Source organism: Nestor notabilis, unplaced genomic scaffold (assembly GCF_000696875.1).
Source record: "Nestor notabilis isolate BGI_N333 unplaced genomic scaffold, ASM69687v1 scaffold5577, whole genome shotgun sequence".
NCBI classification, from domain to species: Eukaryota; Metazoa; Chordata; class Aves; order Psittaciformes; family Psittacidae; genus Nestor; species Nestor notabilis.
Window position 1 is genome coordinate 46,778 of NW_009935046.1, and position 17,014 is coordinate 63,791.

General features: G+C 39.0%; 1 protein-coding gene across 1 annotated transcript in view; it reads left to right on the top strand.

Annotated features, from left to right (window-relative positions):
* The window catches only part of CAP2 (CAP, adenylate cyclase-associated protein, 2 (yeast)), a 54,731-nt gene extending 44,904 nt beyond the window's left edge, over positions 1–9,827 (top strand). The window contains exons 7-12 of the mRNA XM_010017625.1: positions 1,983–2,166; positions 3,013–3,188; positions 4,408–4,531; positions 4,756–4,838; positions 7,501–7,641; positions 9,227–9,827. Coding sequence (XP_010015927.1) covers positions 1,983–2,166; positions 3,013–3,188; positions 4,408–4,531; positions 4,756–4,838; positions 7,501–7,641; positions 9,227–9,310 — 792 coding nt within the window. The 3' untranslated portion in view covers positions 9,311–9,827. The remainder of the gene's footprint in view (positions 1–1,982; positions 2,167–3,012; positions 3,189–4,407; positions 4,532–4,755; positions 4,839–7,500; positions 7,642–9,226) is intronic.
* Positions 9,828–17,014: the final 7,187 nt, after the last annotated feature.

Sequence of the window (17,014 nt, forward strand, 5' to 3'; positions counted from 1 at the left end):
TTAACTCTGCTGCAGGTAACATTACTGGCATTAGCAGAGGCAGAATGACAGTCACTGTAATTTGAAAGCCCTGTGAATTAGTTGTCCCTAGCCTAAAAAAATGATCTACAACTACTAAGTATGTAAGCAGAAACACTCCGAGTTAAATGTATTCATGCAACAATGAAATGACTCTAAAAGCAATCCATATGAGTTCTGGTATATCTTGACAATAAATGATAATCAATTCCAAAAGGGGATTCTTCTTATATTTTTATATTTGATCAAAAAGATTTACTAGCATAGAAAAGAGCTCATTCCAGAAACAAACTGTACCACACCAGTTTCATTACTCACTGAAGTACCAGGAATTCAACAGGCTTTTTGTGCAATGCAGTTTTAATGTCACTAATGTGGCAAAGAATTTTGCTATGTGTTCATCGCTAACACAGTCCATAAACAGCTCCTTCAAATGCAACAGTATTTGTATGCTGAAGAGGTATGTGCCAAAAGGAGGTGCACATTAAGAGGTTAACTGATATTATTCCTTTTCCATCCTACTCTAATTAGGGTCATAATGACTAAGAGGTTTGAATGCAGTTACTTACTCAAATGTGCCAAGCTGCTTTTTTTTTTTTTTTTTAACATAAATAAAAGAGTATGTTTGAAGAGTCAAAACACAGAGAGCCTGTTCACCTCAGGCCCTTTCCCATTATAGGTTTGGGATTACAGATCAGAACAAGTTTACTTTTTAAAAAATAGCTACAGTTTTCACTCATGTGAGATGCTTGAAGCAGATGGATAATTTGCTGTCTGAGTTTAGTGGAAAGTAGAAAGGAATGGCATCATCAATGGTTAAATATATCCTCTGAGTCCAGCTAAGCAGTATCCACTTCTAACAACATGTATCTCTTAACAAAGGGACCCAGCTAGAGGAGCTGTGACTCTCTAAATCGCTGACATTTTCCCATTCTATCTGCCCACCTAATATATATGTACTGGTGCAGTGCATAATGTCTGTATAGCCAGCTAAATGTATCAGAGCCAATCTAATTTTTCACAACAGTTCTTTTAAGAGTCCCTGATATGCTGTAGAGAGGTAGGATCAGAGTGACACTCAGTGGCAAGAGAGAAAAAGCGATTCTCCGTTTCTCAGTTCTATCGAACATATTATTAAGATGCATAAAATTTTAATGAGATCATTATTCATATTTTCTGCCTGTTTGATATTGTTCTATGTAAGCATTATAGTTCACACCTAAAGATGTACTTTTAGTTATGCAAACTGAAAGGAAGATTGGATTACTTACTTTACCAAGACTGCCTTCACTCACAACCTGTGTGGTGGGATCTCCTGCGACTGAAAAAAAAGAAAAATTACCTTGAGAAATTGAACTAGTATCTCAAAAAACAAATTTCAGAAATAAGAGACTTGAATCACGATAGGTTTACATTCTGTTGTATTTGAAGCTTTGCAGATGACTTGAACAGTCTGAAGAACAACATTTTACACCTTGCCTACAATTTAGCATGCTGCGTATGTATGACAGCACATGACCCTCACACTTAGTTGGGTTAGATGAAAACATTTTCTGTATGTTTCTGAATGCAGACCAAGCTATAGCTGACTGGATTTGGTATCGGGGGAAAAAAAAAGGAGACATTTTCCCTTTCATGTAAGAAAACACTGGAATAAATTACGGAATCTTTACTATTAAAAATTTCTAACATCAGTCTCGACAACTATTTTGAGAAATATTTTAGATGGAGTAGTTCTGCAGTAAGATAGTGGTGTGGACTGTCAGTCCTTCCAGCTTTGCCTGCTTGGAAGCAGGGGAAGATTCACAGTATTATATCTGATTATGGTGCCAGAAATTCTTCTGATCCAGCAGCTGCCTAGAGTCAAACTCACAGCACTCAAGGATGTTAGTAAGTAAGAGTTATCATAATACAATGTTCCTTGAAACACTGTATGTACAATAATTTCCATCTATCCTAAACAGGGTCCTGTAGCATCACCCATGTCTATGCGGTCTGTTCTAACAAGCAGCTCATGCCTCTCCCCACCACCACCGCCACCACCTGGACCTCCCCCCATCTTCGATACAGAAACTGTAAAGGATGAAGGAACTGCATCTCGCTCTGCCCTGTTTGCACAGCTTAACCAGGGAGAGGCAATTACCAAAGGTCAGGAGAAACCAAATTTTGGTCCATGAGTCAAACTATATCAAGAGCTGCCATATGTATATTAACCTAAGTTCCACTGCATTTTTAAGTTGCATCTGAGCAACTTCTGAGGCTTCCAGGGAGACTGATGGATAAGATTGCATACCAAAACCTCCTTTAGCAACAACAGCACACAAATACATTAAGCATGCCTGAAATTCATACCATATATTTAGAGGTATCCTTTAAATTTTAAGGCAGCCAAGCTGGACATCTTCAATCCCCAGTAGCTGGTGAACCTCTAAGTTGCAATCGCAATAAAAATTTATCCCCCTTTCTGATTCACATTCAGTGTCCCAATCTGTGTCACAATGTGTTAAATGCTAGGTGAAAAGGTATGGCTTATAGATCTGTGTGGACTACAATAATAAAACTTTTTGTATTAACACTGGACAGTTGTACCTACAGTGGATGGCTGTGATTTTAAATACATAGGATTGATATATCTGCCTTTAATGCTGCAGGGATAAGTCAAACATTATCATAAATTAGAAAAATAATCTCATTTTTATGGATGAAAAAGTATGTTATAATAAGCTCTCAGAGCTCGCTACAGACAGAGAGGAACTAGAAGACATTGTGGCATTTCCTGTTATAGCTCATGCACAGAAAAAGAGGTTTTATAGAAACTGCTAAAAAATGTAGGCAGTTACACTTCAGATCATTGCCCAGACAACCTTGAGGAAATAAAGAATTTAAACTCACAGAATAATTTAACACAATTACACATGAGCCCTTCCTGCTCATATGTGGACACCCTTAGGACTGGAAAACAGACTCTCTTTCATAAACACCCTTTCTTTTTAGGGCTTCGGCATGTCTCTGATGACCAGAAGACTCACAAGAACCCTAGCCTACGCGCCCAAGGTCCATCTGTTCGTTCTCCAACAAAAAGCCATACTCCAAGTCCCACCTCTCCCAAGAATTCCCCGCAGCAGAGCCATGCCCCTGTCTTGGAGCTAGAGGGAAAGAAGTGGAGAGTGGTGAGTTCCAGTCACGCCTCTGAACTGCAGCCTGCATGTTGCAAACCGGGTTGAGCTCTGAAACATCTTGCAAGAGGCTGTCCATGATCCAGGTGCAACAAGTCAAAGTTGCAACTAAAATGGGCTGAGTCTTGCATTGCTCTGCCTTGCTACAGTTTAGTTTTTACTATTCTGTAGCATCTAAAATTAATTCGTCTGTGAGAATCATATACTAATTCATCTGAAGAATGTTCGAACCAGGATATAAATTCCTTGCAAAATCAGACAATCCCCCAGAAACAAGTCCAATGGAGAACTCCAGTTAAAATCCCTTCTTGCAGGCCATTTGTGCGAGTGAGAGATAAAGATTTTATCACAGAGCACTTTCTCCAGCTTTGTTAATCAATGTAATTATACATTTATTTTTTTATCACCCATTCCAAGCAAGTATGTCTCCCATGCTTAAAAGTCAAGAATTGTTTTCCATTTGCTCAGTTTACAGATGGAAAAGGTAGATTTGTTTGGAGTTTAGATGTTAATTTATGTAGGCATAAACCAAAGAATGTATGAGTGAAAATTCATGTGACTGTGTTGGTCAAAAGAGGGGGAAAACAATACGCAGTTTAGTCATGCAGAAGTTTATACACACAGTGATTACTGGGGAGTTGAGTTTGCATAAGTTGCAGTCAGTTTGCCAGGGTTATGTTGCCTTACAGTTACAGTACCTGGAAATTTCCTTGTGGATCCCTAGTCTTTCCTGGACATCCATGAAGTGTAAATTTCTTTTCATGCTTCATAATGAAAGGAAATTTCTTCACCATACAATACTCCTTATTGTATATGGTAATGCCTGCACCAGTTCATAACACACGGTATAGAGCATTTTGTAATATTTGGGGGAATAAAAACTTTCTCTGTTCTTCATGGTGATGGTCTAAATTGGATGGAAGCCAAGCAACAGTTTTGTGAGGACATTTATAAATTGTCTTTGCTACAAAATCAATGGATTTTGTCATGGCCTATGCTAAGTTCTTCAGTTCTGCAGCTTGTCATCTAAGGGTGAATTGGGTGAATTAGGTGAAATACCCAGTCACCAAGCAGATTACATTTTTAAGCCACAGGAAGGATATTGCTCTGTTGTAACTGAAGATGTAATGACTCGAGGATAAGTTGTTCTAAATTCTGTCTGACTGTTAGCAAGTTAAAGACAACCAATTAAATAAACTTTCTTTTGAAATAGGAATATCAAGAGGATAAAAATGACCTGGTCATTACCAACACTGAACTCAAGCAAGTGGCCTACATTTTTAAGTGTAACAAATCTACACTTCAGATAAAAGGAAAAATCAATTCAATTACTATTGGTGAGTGGATAGCTCAGCTGGGTTTTAAATACCAGTCTTGAAAAAACTGACTTCTGTGATTAATAATGCATCTGAATCATTCCATTCACTGTAATGGATTGGTCACGTGAGTAAAGTCTCTCAGCTATGCAGTGCAAGACTAGTGATTTTCGTAGTTAATGCAGCAGGTGTGCATATATTTGCTTTTATCTTGCCTTTCTTATTTATGACTGCTTTTATTTTAGACAACTGTAAAAAATTTGGCCTTGTGTTTGACAACGTTGTGGGAATCGTGGAAGTGATCAATTCCAGGGATATTCAGATTCAGGTAAATATCTATTTGGAAAAAACAGAGAGAGAGAACAAGCAGGCAAAAAAAAAGCCCAACATGTAGCTACAAGAGATTTTAAAACTCACAGGAGCACAACAAAAACAAGAGATTGATGCATCCAAATATATCTTCATATGCATTAAATTTTGATGATCTATTCAGAAAATGCCTATGAAAACTATTGACCATCCCTGAGCAAACCTCCCTTAGCCTAGTCCCTTCTGGTTCCAGTGAAGCTGAGAGATCTGTATACACTATAAGAACTGCTACTTCTGGCCCTAATTTTCTTGCTTCCATGATAAACATCTCATAATACTTGAAAGTTCAGTGGTGCTTATGGAACAAATCCTGGCAGTTAGATAATTGATATCTAAGCCCAGAAGATGGTTATTTCTTTTCCTTATTCTCTCAGTGGAAATGCTCAGATAGACTGTCAAAGGACAACTAAATGACACAAAGTAAAAGTAGGTGCCAGGGTTTCAAAAATGTCCCATGCCAGTGATGCGACACATTACATGAGTAAGTAAGTAATGTAGTCACTTGCCTAAAAATGGGCTATGAGCCTCTACTGATTTTTCTCTGCTTCATCAAAGATCATCTTCCTTGGGGTTCTCATGAAAAGAAGATATATGCATTTTAAATCCATACATTGCCCTCCCTGCTGGAGACACTTGCATCATCCAAAATACAGCAATCTGCCTGATACAGTACTTCAATCATCCCATTCCAAAAAGGTCTAACTATAAATGCTTTAATACTGGGTTGTGTCCACGATACATGACCTAGTCTCAACAGGGACTTTAGGATGTATTCTTTTAAGAGAAAAAGAAATGAGATGTTTATTAAATTATATCAAACTGAGGATCTTCAAAGTGAGGCCTTTCGCTTAAAAGGCTGTGCCTACTGTATGATATTACATGTAGACAGTCCTTCTCCATACTTCAGAAATGCTGGTCACAGCCACCACATGGAATAATGGGAAGATATTTCTTGTATTTCTTTTACCTCATGCAAATTGTTGACGTTGCTGCTAGCTGCGCATCATCTTCTGAACTGTAACAAGCAGTTTTATTCATGATCCCTACATGTCTTCTTATGGCAGAGGCAGTTAGTTAAAAATCCCAGGCATCTATTTGAGTGCTTTTTTAAATAATTAGATTATTTTTATCATTACCTCTAGAACTATTCATGAGAGATGAAAAATTCATATGTAATGAACAGTGAAACTACAGCTTCTTAATACTCAAATAAGGGGAAATATCTTCTTTAAGAATCTAAATTCTTTTGATTAAGCAGGTTCTATGAATATTACATAAAGCTTGTATGCCATAAAGGGGAGTTCCATTTAAGAAGGCAGAGTCTGGCTATATGCTATATGCCACTTGAATCAGGCGGTTTCTGTAGGGTTTCACTATGCCAAGTGCTGAGCACCTCCACTTTGTCAGTATTTTGAAGACCTGATCTTAGAATTTCCAAATACATGATATGTTAATGCAACAAAATTCAGTAAATTCATCCTACAGATTTTGCTATAGTTACTTCAGTGCCATATTGCTTGGCTCTCCCTTCTCTCATTTATTACTCTCTCTCACTTATTATTATACCCTCATGGTATTTCTTTTCTTGCCAGATGTTTGCAAATTTTCTTTAAACACACCCTCCTTTTGTTCTCTGTTGCATGAGAACCCATTAAGGAAAAGACGGTTTAAGATGCACTGATCCACTACATAGATCAGACTTCAGAATCAGGGTGAGATGCAAGAGAACAGACCACTTGTTCTTTGGTTGCTGTCACATTTAAGGAACTGAAACTGAAAATATATTCTTAACTTGAATGGTGGGAGGCACTTCTTCATTAACAAGTACATATATATCACATGCTGTTACTGTTTTATGGCTTGGAGTAACCTCAGCCCTCTTGATGCATTGTCTAGAGTATGTTGCTGTCCCTGCTTAGGGAGGACAGGAGGAGAGGAAGGAATTTTTACTGACAACCAGTGAGTCAGCCAGTCAGCCATGAAGAAATCTTTTTATCCATAGAATTGTAAACAAGAGATTTCCCTATTCCCCTCAAGTAAATCTTGCGCTTGCTTTTAAAGTGACATAAGAAATACCTTTAAAGATTTAATTAAATTGATCTCAGTATATTTTCAGAACTGTAGCTTGCCTGAAAGAGATAAAACACGTTTCCTATTTTATGCTGTAAAACCTGGTAGAGCTTTGAAGTCTTTAGAACATATTACAAATCACTTGTTGAATACTGCTATATGCTGGGATCTTTCATTTGCCCTTACTGGGTTGGAGCTGACATGTTTGATTTCCTAACATGTTTGATTTCTACTGATGAGGAAGGTGAACACGGCCTAAACATCAGCACAAAAGTGTCACTGCAATTAAGAGAGAATCAGGGAAGTACTTTCATCAAATGGTATATTAAAAGCTTGCTGTATATCAGTCTGCTGTTGTGTACAGATCTATGTTACCACCATCAAAAATTTCCACCATGTCTTAACAAATCCAATCCAAGCATCCTGCAGGCAGCTGACACACAGATCAGATGTTGTTGGCCAAAATTAGACCTGGCAGGCAATGAGAATTTTATTAACAGTATCTTTGTGTGCATTTTAAGATTTGATGTTAAGTAGATTTTATTTTGCAGGTGATGGGGAAAGTGCCAACCATTTCTATTAACAAAACAGAAGGCTGCCACATCTACCTCAGTGAGGAATCACTAGATTGTGAGATTGTGAGTGCCAAGTCATCCGAAATGAACGTCCTCATCCCCCAAGATGGTGATTATGTGAGTGAGATATTTTAATGCTTTCCTCTCTCTTCCCCATCAGTCTTGGTAGCTAACAGCACTTACACTGCTGGGAAATAATACACTAATACACTACACATACCACATCACCAAATAGTTATCTAAAACAACTGAATTTCTATGTACAGATATCTCAGCTATCAGTGCAGGAAGAACTCATTTTCTGAGGCATAAATTAATTTCAAAGATCAGACACGATGTTCTTTCTTTCCATTTTGATAGCTAAAATGGCTTCATCTCCTGTGCATTTAATTTTCTTTTTTGACATCTAAACATAATTTCCCAAAGAAACTCACTTCACGCAAGAGCACTCAAACCTGAAGGTGATGATGCTAAGATAACTAAGATAAATATAATACTACTACAGATTAAATAATACAATATACCTTTTTTCTTTTTCTAGAGCTGTTGGTAGATGGGTAGCATCTGTAGTACTTCTTAGTATTTTCAGCGTGCATGCTTAAAAGAGACTTAAACACATGCATTTTCCTGGCTCCTTTTCTTTTCTAGTAAGATTTTCATACTGTGCCCACCGGCCGTTCTAGTAAAGTCCTGCTCTGTCACTTAACACACTAGCAAGGTGCAGGCAAAGAAAGGATGCTTGTAATAGTTTCCTAGTTACCTCAACAGAGCAGTGTTGAAATTGCACTTAATGGCCACGGACAGAACTTAAAATTTCTCACTAATCTCTTGGGCTGGAATTCTGTTTGGTAAAGGGGTTTAAGCTTTATAAAAGAAAACATGTAACAGAGAATTCTCATGCTCCACATCTCCAAAAGTGACAGCTGGATGACCAGCTTCAGATAACTAAACAGAAAATGATTTTCAGTGGGTGCATATACACCTATTTCTTAAAAAAAAAAAAGTCCTTTTGATCAGTCTCGCCTCAATTCACCATAACATCTGAAATTACTAGCTATGGAAACACTTATTTGAGGTCTGAATGAAAAAAAAAATACCCTTCTCTTCACATCATTTTTTGTTTACTGGGAACAGAGAAAGACCCAACAATATCTCCCATCTTTCACCAAATACATGGAATGGAAGGAGATTTTCTTAGATGCTCTGCTTCTGCTTGTGTACTCCGCAAGGGATGCTGAATCCTTTGAAGTGTATCACACTTAAAATGATAATTGGGGGGGTGGGGTGGGGGGTGTGTGTTATTTTATTCTTCCATATTATAATATTGCTTTCAGCCTTAAATTAGACTCCTCGCTAAATGTCCATATCTAAATCCATCCTACTGTCTTCCAAACCAGACACTGGCAGAATCTAAAGTAATTTCTGAGGCTTATTTACTTAGTTGTTCCAAATAATGGTGTGAGAAGGATTATTGCAAAGTAGTACCATACCAAGACTATTTGAAACCGGGTAGCAATAAGGCTTTTTCCTGTGTGGCATTGTAAAATAGCTTCCTAGGGTAATGAAGAAGGCTTCTCTCTAATCCTGGCATGTCTGAGCTATCAATGCTTTCTCAGTCATGCAGTACTAATAGTATTCCACCAGTTTTCACGAGGTATCCACCGTTTATTTAACCACCATTGTTGCTTTTGTTTCTTACCAGAAAGAATTTCCGGTTCCTGAACAGTTCAAGACAGCATGGGATGGATCTAAGTTGGTCACTGAACCTGCAGAGATTGTGGGTTAACTCCCTAATGCCATGCAGCACTTGCTGACCGTGACCAGACCACAGCCAGCATGAACAAAGCAGTAATGTAAAGAACTAGAAGTAGCAGTAGCTCATACTGCTGTGATAGGCCTTCAAGCATTAGCTCTGCATGATAGAAACTATAACACATCTGGCACCCTTTTGTTAGGCATCCTAGTACTTTTCACGTTTCCACAGTTTGCCTTCACATACATTTTTAATCCTCCATGATTTCATGTGAATGTAATATATGAAAACCCCCACCCTCCAGTCACATCATTGGTTTGAAACACTGTATACATTAAGCCAAAATACTGCATGATACACTTTGTTATCATCTTGCTTCAGTGCATTCCTTTTTATGTTTCTGCTAATCGAAATCAGCATTAAGACTTTAAGATGTTTATTTTTACCTATGAAGCAATTTCTGTATGATGCAGTAAAAATGCACCCCTAGAAAGTATGCAGTTTCTTGTAGTTCTGGGGCAATCATACTGGGGTTTGTTTTAAACAAGCAGAAAAGGACAACTTTCAGCAATACATTTTGCTAACAGAAGAGTAAAGAAAATATGGTATTTTAATCACTTTTCTAATATGTGTATTTAGAAGATCCGTGTGTAAGGTAAGACTGTTATGGTCCACAGACTTGCTGTTGCCCTCTCATTTCTTACAAATTAATAATTCAAGCTAAAACCTCCTTTAAGCTAAAACCTCGTTTAAACTAAAACCTTGCAGCAAATCACTTGGAGGGGTTTTGCTCCTTGGATTTCTTTTCTTTTTTTTTTTTTTTTTTGGTGAGATAATCTCTCATTCTTTAAAATGTCACATTATATCTTGCATCCTATTCAGAAGACTGAGAGAGGTGTATATGTCAGGTACCGGCTAGTTTCCTTATTAACAACGTTCCTTTCAAATATTGATCTTGCAGCTCATATTCATTAAAAATATCTTCTTGTTTCCTCCCCTCTTTTGTAGGACTTTCTCAATTTCAAATATGCCCACAAATCAAAGCCATAGATTTATGTCATACTAATTCTGAGCCCAAATAAAGGGGGGATTTCCTGGTTAGCCCTTTGATGCCACTTTATAGTCCCCATTGTACATGCTTTTTTAATGAAGGTGAGTGTTGTATACATTTGTACTATTTCAGCACATAGTACAAAAAAAATTTTAACAATTTTAAAAGTCAGCTTATGTTTTTGATCACTTGTAATACTTTGTACCAGTGAAATCACAGTGAGATGCTTGCAGAGCTAGTTACAAGCTAAATTTTGTGCCTAATTTACCTTGAAAGTACATTCATTCTTGAGGGGTTAAGTATTATCTTTGATTGTAAACCCTATACAATGCAACCAGTAGTGCTCATTCCGTAAGGTTTTGCTATCTGACGTTTAATCTATGTGTATAATGTGTTTGCTTTAATACATACCATTTTTTCAACAGTAAACTTCTTATAAAATAAAAAGGAAAATGTACTTGTTTAAAAACAAAGTTGTTCAGAGCTTGCTTCATTGCAGTGTTTGTCCTATCTGCTTTCTCCTTAAATGCTGTTTCAAAAGCTTGATTGAGGAAAAAGTAGCTCCTCCTCCCATTTCATTAAACATTTATCACTTTTGCTGCCATAAGCCACCTGATGGTGAACAGTGGGTATTCTGCACGCTAGCAGATGAACTTGAAGTTTCATGCATATAACTTTGGTGACAGCCAGAGAACTGAGCTTTTCATGATTCTCACTTATAGGTACACCTCTATCTTCCAGATCGTGTCTAGGGAGATGACCTTTAAGGTGAAAATTTATAAAGTTAGCCTTCTATTTTTAGCTTTTCCCATTGTTTCCTTATATGGATTTGGATGTGTCCCTCCTGTGTTAAAAAACCACGAGTGATCAACTCCTTATTTCACTTGGATGTGCTTCATATCTGAAAAATAGGCATCACATACTTGTCATCATAAAAGGATTGTTGCAGGATTGTTTAATTCTTAACTTATCATCTGTTCCATAAAATAATCTCATTCTGGAACATTCTGACCTGAAATACTGACTCTTGTTTTGATCCAGCATTAAATAGGGATCAAGTCATTATGCAGCAACAGGAAGCCACTTAATGCTTTGGAGGTGTGATGTAAAACAAGTACCAAATGCTTGATGATAAACAGAAAGCAGCAAGACAGTTCTGAATCACTACATGAGCAAGTGATTTTAGTTCCTCATAGGGATTTAATTCCTCCCTCAAAAACAGTGTGAAGGCCATTCTGATTATTCTTTCAGATGTTTGAAAATAAACTCCCTTGTGGCTAGACATTCTCCCTAACGCTCATGTTCCTGCAACATGCAAGACCCACATGAAATTTTTGACTGCTTTCTTTACAGGAAGTAAAGAACAGTAACAGAGTGTACCTGACAATCTGAACACACCTGAGAACTTTGTCTCAGAGGGCAGAGGTTTAAAAGATAAGGAAGGCAGCCTGGCAGGGACAGAACCGAGGTAATTGCTTCAATTGCTTTTCAAGGAGAAAAGGCTAAGGCTAAGAAGTCCATGCATTATTGGTCACCAGGAAAATAGGAGACTTTTAAAACATACAGATAGCTTTTATCCAGTATTTTTAGTTAGCCACATGACAAAAAATCTATAACTAGCTATCAATCACCCAGTAAAATACATGTAAAAGAGAGTGAGATTATTTATGAAGTGCCTGAATGTGAAAAGCTTTTTTTTTTGTTTTTCCTATGAAAAGCTTCAATGGATCTCCTACTTTCTTAAATAGAACCTCTGTAAAAGCACTCATGAGGTACTCTACAAGTACCTCATGAACTTCAACAAGGGGAACTGCAAAGTCCTGCACCTGGGTGACAATAGCCTCGTGCACCAGTGCATACCGAAGACTGTCCAACTGGAGAGCAACTTGGCAGAAAAAGACCTGGTTGTTGTGGTGGACACCAAGTTGAATGTGAGCCAGTTATGTGTACCTGTGGCAAGGAAGGCTGATTGTATCCTGGGCTACATAAGGAGAAGCACTGCCAGCAGGTTAAGGGAGGTGATCCTTTCCTTCTGCTCAGCATTGCTGAGGCCACATCTGGAGTGCTGTGTTCAGTGCTGGGCTCTGCAGTACAAGAGAGACATGGACATACTGAAGAGAGTCCAGTGAAGAGCCACAGTGATCAAGGGACTGGAATAGCTCTCCTATTAGGAAAGGCTGAAAGAGCTGGGGCTGTTCAGCCTGGAGAAGAGAAGGCTCAGGGGAGATCTGTTAATGTGTATAAATACCTGAATGGGGAGCGCAAAGAGGACAGAGGCAGGCTCTCCTCAGTGGTGCCCAGTGACAACTGGTGGAGTCTCCCTCCTTGGAGACATTCAGAAGCTGTCTGGACATGGTCCAGGGCAACTTGCTGCCTTAGCAGAGGGGCTGGACAGACCAGATGACATCCAGAGGTCCCTGCCAAACCTCTCTATGATTCTTGCTTAGTTATTCAGAATATTGGTTACTAAGAATTAGTGGGAACTAGAAGTATTGAGGTAGTGACTCCATGTAGCCACGAGATGGCAGAAACCAGCTGAGTCCCAGACCCTGGCAAGTTCTTAAAAAACAAATGCTGGACTACAGTATTTACAGAAGACATGGATACTGTTTGTCAAAGAACTGTGAATTCTACTCTCTAAAACTCACTATAAAACATTTGAAAATAACTTTGATTTTGAAAATATCATCTTGGTAAAGGAACAGGTAAAAGAACACATCAAACAATTGTGATGAACAAGGAAGAAGAAAAACAATTACTTGTCACCAATGATTCATTTGAATTCATTCGTGATTCATTCTTTAGGTTTTTTTGAACACTGCTAAACATATGTCCATTCAAAGCACGTTAAAAAAAAAATGTGATTGAATTTAAAAGTAATATTTAACAGAGCTATTGAAGAAAAAGGAGTAAATAATTTCAAGTGTGCAGTTTAAAATCAGAAATCTTTTCAATGTCCTAGAGCATCAGACACTTGCTAAGGCTTCCCAGTGCCATGGTTATTACCCAGACAAACCATTCTTGTTGTTACTCTCTTCTGAGTCCTCAGTGTATCTGCATGAGTTCCTTCAGTGTTACTGTACTATATGCATATTTATAAGCCTGTGCATCACGTTTCTTTCCCAGAGATCAAGCATTAGTCCATTTGAAATCCTCCAGGAGCCGTATTCAGTACGCATCCTGTGCGCACTCTCCTGATGTGCTGTTCAGCTGGGCTCCTTCTAAAATGTGGAAGCAGCTGCCCCTGGACAAATTCACTCAATTACGTGATATGCCAAGAAGCGGAGCAGTTATCAAGAGCATACAAGACAGATTCTGTTCCCCTGTTGAAGGCGATATGAGCCCACTGCCATGAAGATATTGCCCAGAAGTAGTTACTGTCCTCAGAAGGTGCCTATAAACAGGCTCCTGACATAGAAAGCAGTCATCAGATAAAAATGGTAAATAACACTCCCCTAGGAACGTACTGACTACCAGAAAACAAGAACCTGCTGCCTCTTTATGGTTGAAACAATCCTGAAGAATCTTTTTGGGTACCAATTTTTTGTAAAAGAACAGAGAATCACAGAATCATAGAATGGTTTGGATTAGAAAGGACCTTAAGATAACCTAGCTCCAACCCCAATGCCATGGGCAGGGATGCCTCGCCCTAGACCATATCACCCAAGGCTCTGTCCAACCTGGCCTTGAACACTGCCAGGGATGGAGCATTTACCACTTCCTTGGGCAACCTGTGCCAGTGCCCCACCACCCTCACAGTAAATGCTCCCTAGTCCACCAGCCAAAACTCAGGAGTGATCTTCTAGACCTAACCCTGCTTCCCTAAGTCCTGGTGCATGCCAAGGACCCTACCTGATCACCACTGACCACCAAAGACTCTTCTCAAAACCCCTAGTCCCAGTGCTGCTTCAACAGAGGCACGCTCATATTTTATCCTGGGGAACACTGAAGAATGTGATGGGGAATTCAGTAACTGGTAAGGCTTCTGAGTGCCACACTCCTGAGGAAAGCTGTTTTCTGGTTACTCTTCATTCAAACCAGGTCAAGGTAAAAGGCAGATAAAGGTATTTACACACAACTCCCAAAACAGACAGTACTAGTAAACAGGCAACCACACTAAAAAACTATGTACCCTGCTTTTATCTTAAAGTGGAATAGTTCCTTTTTTTAATCCACCTGATTTGCTATGGTCTTTTGACCAACTGTGACCAGTAGGATTCTGTTTTCTGTCTGTATTACACTTGAAGTTGACTCTATTAGAAAGAAAATGCATCTCGGTGGACCTTTTAGAGACAATCTTTCTTTCAAAATCCTCAGGTGGATGAGACAGATCAGTTTCAGAGTGAAAGGCTATGTTTTTTCATTTGGGAGAGAGTTGTGCCATTTTTCTACATTCAAATACATCATGTTTTACTTTATACTTAGGTAAATGTATCCATTTGGAGGTTTTGGCTCTAGTTTCATGTTCTGTACTTGGCTGCTTGCCCTGACAAGGGGTAAAGTTCTCACTCTTTGGTGATTCAATCTGTATGTTTCATTAATGAGGGATCTCTTTAACCAACATTTGCATTTAGTTTCCCTCTGTACGTGAACATACTTATTGTACATACTTACATTGATACAAATGCCTAAATAGCATGAATATATATGTAGGCTGCTGAGCACAACAATGATTAACCACTTTGGAATGATAAGAGGCAGCTGTTGATAAATGTCCAACAACTCTCGTCCAAGGTCTCTTTAAAAGCACTATTATTAGAACATTTCAGCATGATGCAGGAGATGTGATCTACATCCCCCAAGCAAAGGAAGGAATTGAATTTCAGTTTCATCCAGATGAATGCTTCACCAATTCCTTGGTGTTAACATTTTATTGTTTAAAACCCTGCCATGAAAAGAAGAAGCTAGAACACATATAAAAATGAGCCAAGATACATCTCTGTAGCTCTAAACACCACCTAGGTTTACAGCAGACCCATACTCTACTACTTCCTAGTGACAATCAAAGATTCCCTGCTCAGGAGTGACAGATTTTCAGCATTATCTGTATTTGAAGAGCTTAAGATGGAATTCCAGATTCCCCTTAGACCGTAACTATTGCAGTATCAGCTTTTAGGTGCTTACCTCCCTCTTTTGATCTAGTTCAAAACATTTCCTCTTGCCTAAATCTCATTTCCAGAGGAGAGGATATTTAACTGCCAAGGCATTTAACCATTTATTTTCATCAAATGGTACAATGAACTACCCAAGATTATTTCCCTTCCTGACTTTGCCTGCAAGAGCTGGTTTAAGGCCATGTTTTCTTCTTCTACACACTTGTCTACCTTCCTTCCTTTTTTTGATTCTTCATTGCTCTTCCTAACCATGCTAAAACTTCCTATGCTTCCCAAAGAATTTACCCATTTTGATTTCACCCAGGTCTATGTTATGAAACACATCCCAGTGTAATTAGAACCGTTTCTACATAATATATGTCAGTACCTAATGCAACTGCATTTAATTAAGATGGCATGGGTTAATTGCCAAGCCTTTATCAATTCACCTTACCTTGTCTCTATGGGAGACTCACTCTGCAGAAACTACTTGGGTTTTCAAGTGAGGTAGGGTTACATGGGAAAATAATGTCTTTTATTTTAGTCTAACAGGGAGAGGGAAAACTTCTGAGTTTTTTCAGCTTTGCTGTGTCAAAAATGGGAAACACTCCATGTTTGCAGTATATATTACTAGTTTGTTCAGTATGAAGCTACATTAACATCTGTGCTATATGGAACTTGTGGTCAGGTTGAGGTGCTTAGTAGTATACTGGGAACTTTAAATATTAAAAATTAATTTAAAGAACTGTGTTTAAACTTACTGTAGGGTTCCTGGTTCTTTGTTCAGCATTTTTGCACAAGAAGAACATGAATGTGGTAGGGGGAAAGATGAAAAAAGAGAGACGGAAAAGAAAGGAACACTTAGACAACAAAATCAAATGGTAAAAGTACACAAGAGAAAGAGCAGTTTAACACCTTTTTTCTCTCTGAGCAATTTCAACCCACTTCCTATTAGCAAAAAGAAAGTGTTTGGAAAGTTGCCAGAGGTCAGAAACCACATCTGCAATCGCAGGTGGCAGCAAGTGGAAGGACAAATACTTTTGTCCAGCTGCACCTGCTCAGAATAATAGAATTACAGAATGGTTTGGGTTGGAAGGGACCTTGAAGCTCATCTAGTTCCAACCCCCTGCTGTGGGGTAGGGATACCTTCCACTGGACCAGGTTGTTCCAAGCCCTGGCCAACCTGGCCTTGAACACCGCCAGGGATGGGGCAACCACAGCTTCTCTGGGCAACTTGTGCCAGCACCTCACCACCCTCACAGAGAATTCAGGCAATGCCTTATTTCTCACTTGGGTTTATGAACTCGCCTACCACAGCCTGTTAAGAGTAACCTGTCATATGGGCCAAATGCAGCAGGTGGCTGGAGGGACAGACAGTACCTGGGAAGAAGTGCTTTGCTGAAGGCGTTCAGAGGGGGTGGAGGCCCCCCTTCCCCACTGTTGTGGTTAGCGTGCTGGAGCAAGTCACCCACCGCCCCAGGCCAGCATTCACAGCTGCTGTCCGGTTACGGAAGCAGAGCTGGGGCTTGAGAAGAGAAGGACCGCGTACTCCCGGGGACAGCTGGGCCCCGCAGGGCCGCTCCTGCTGAGAAG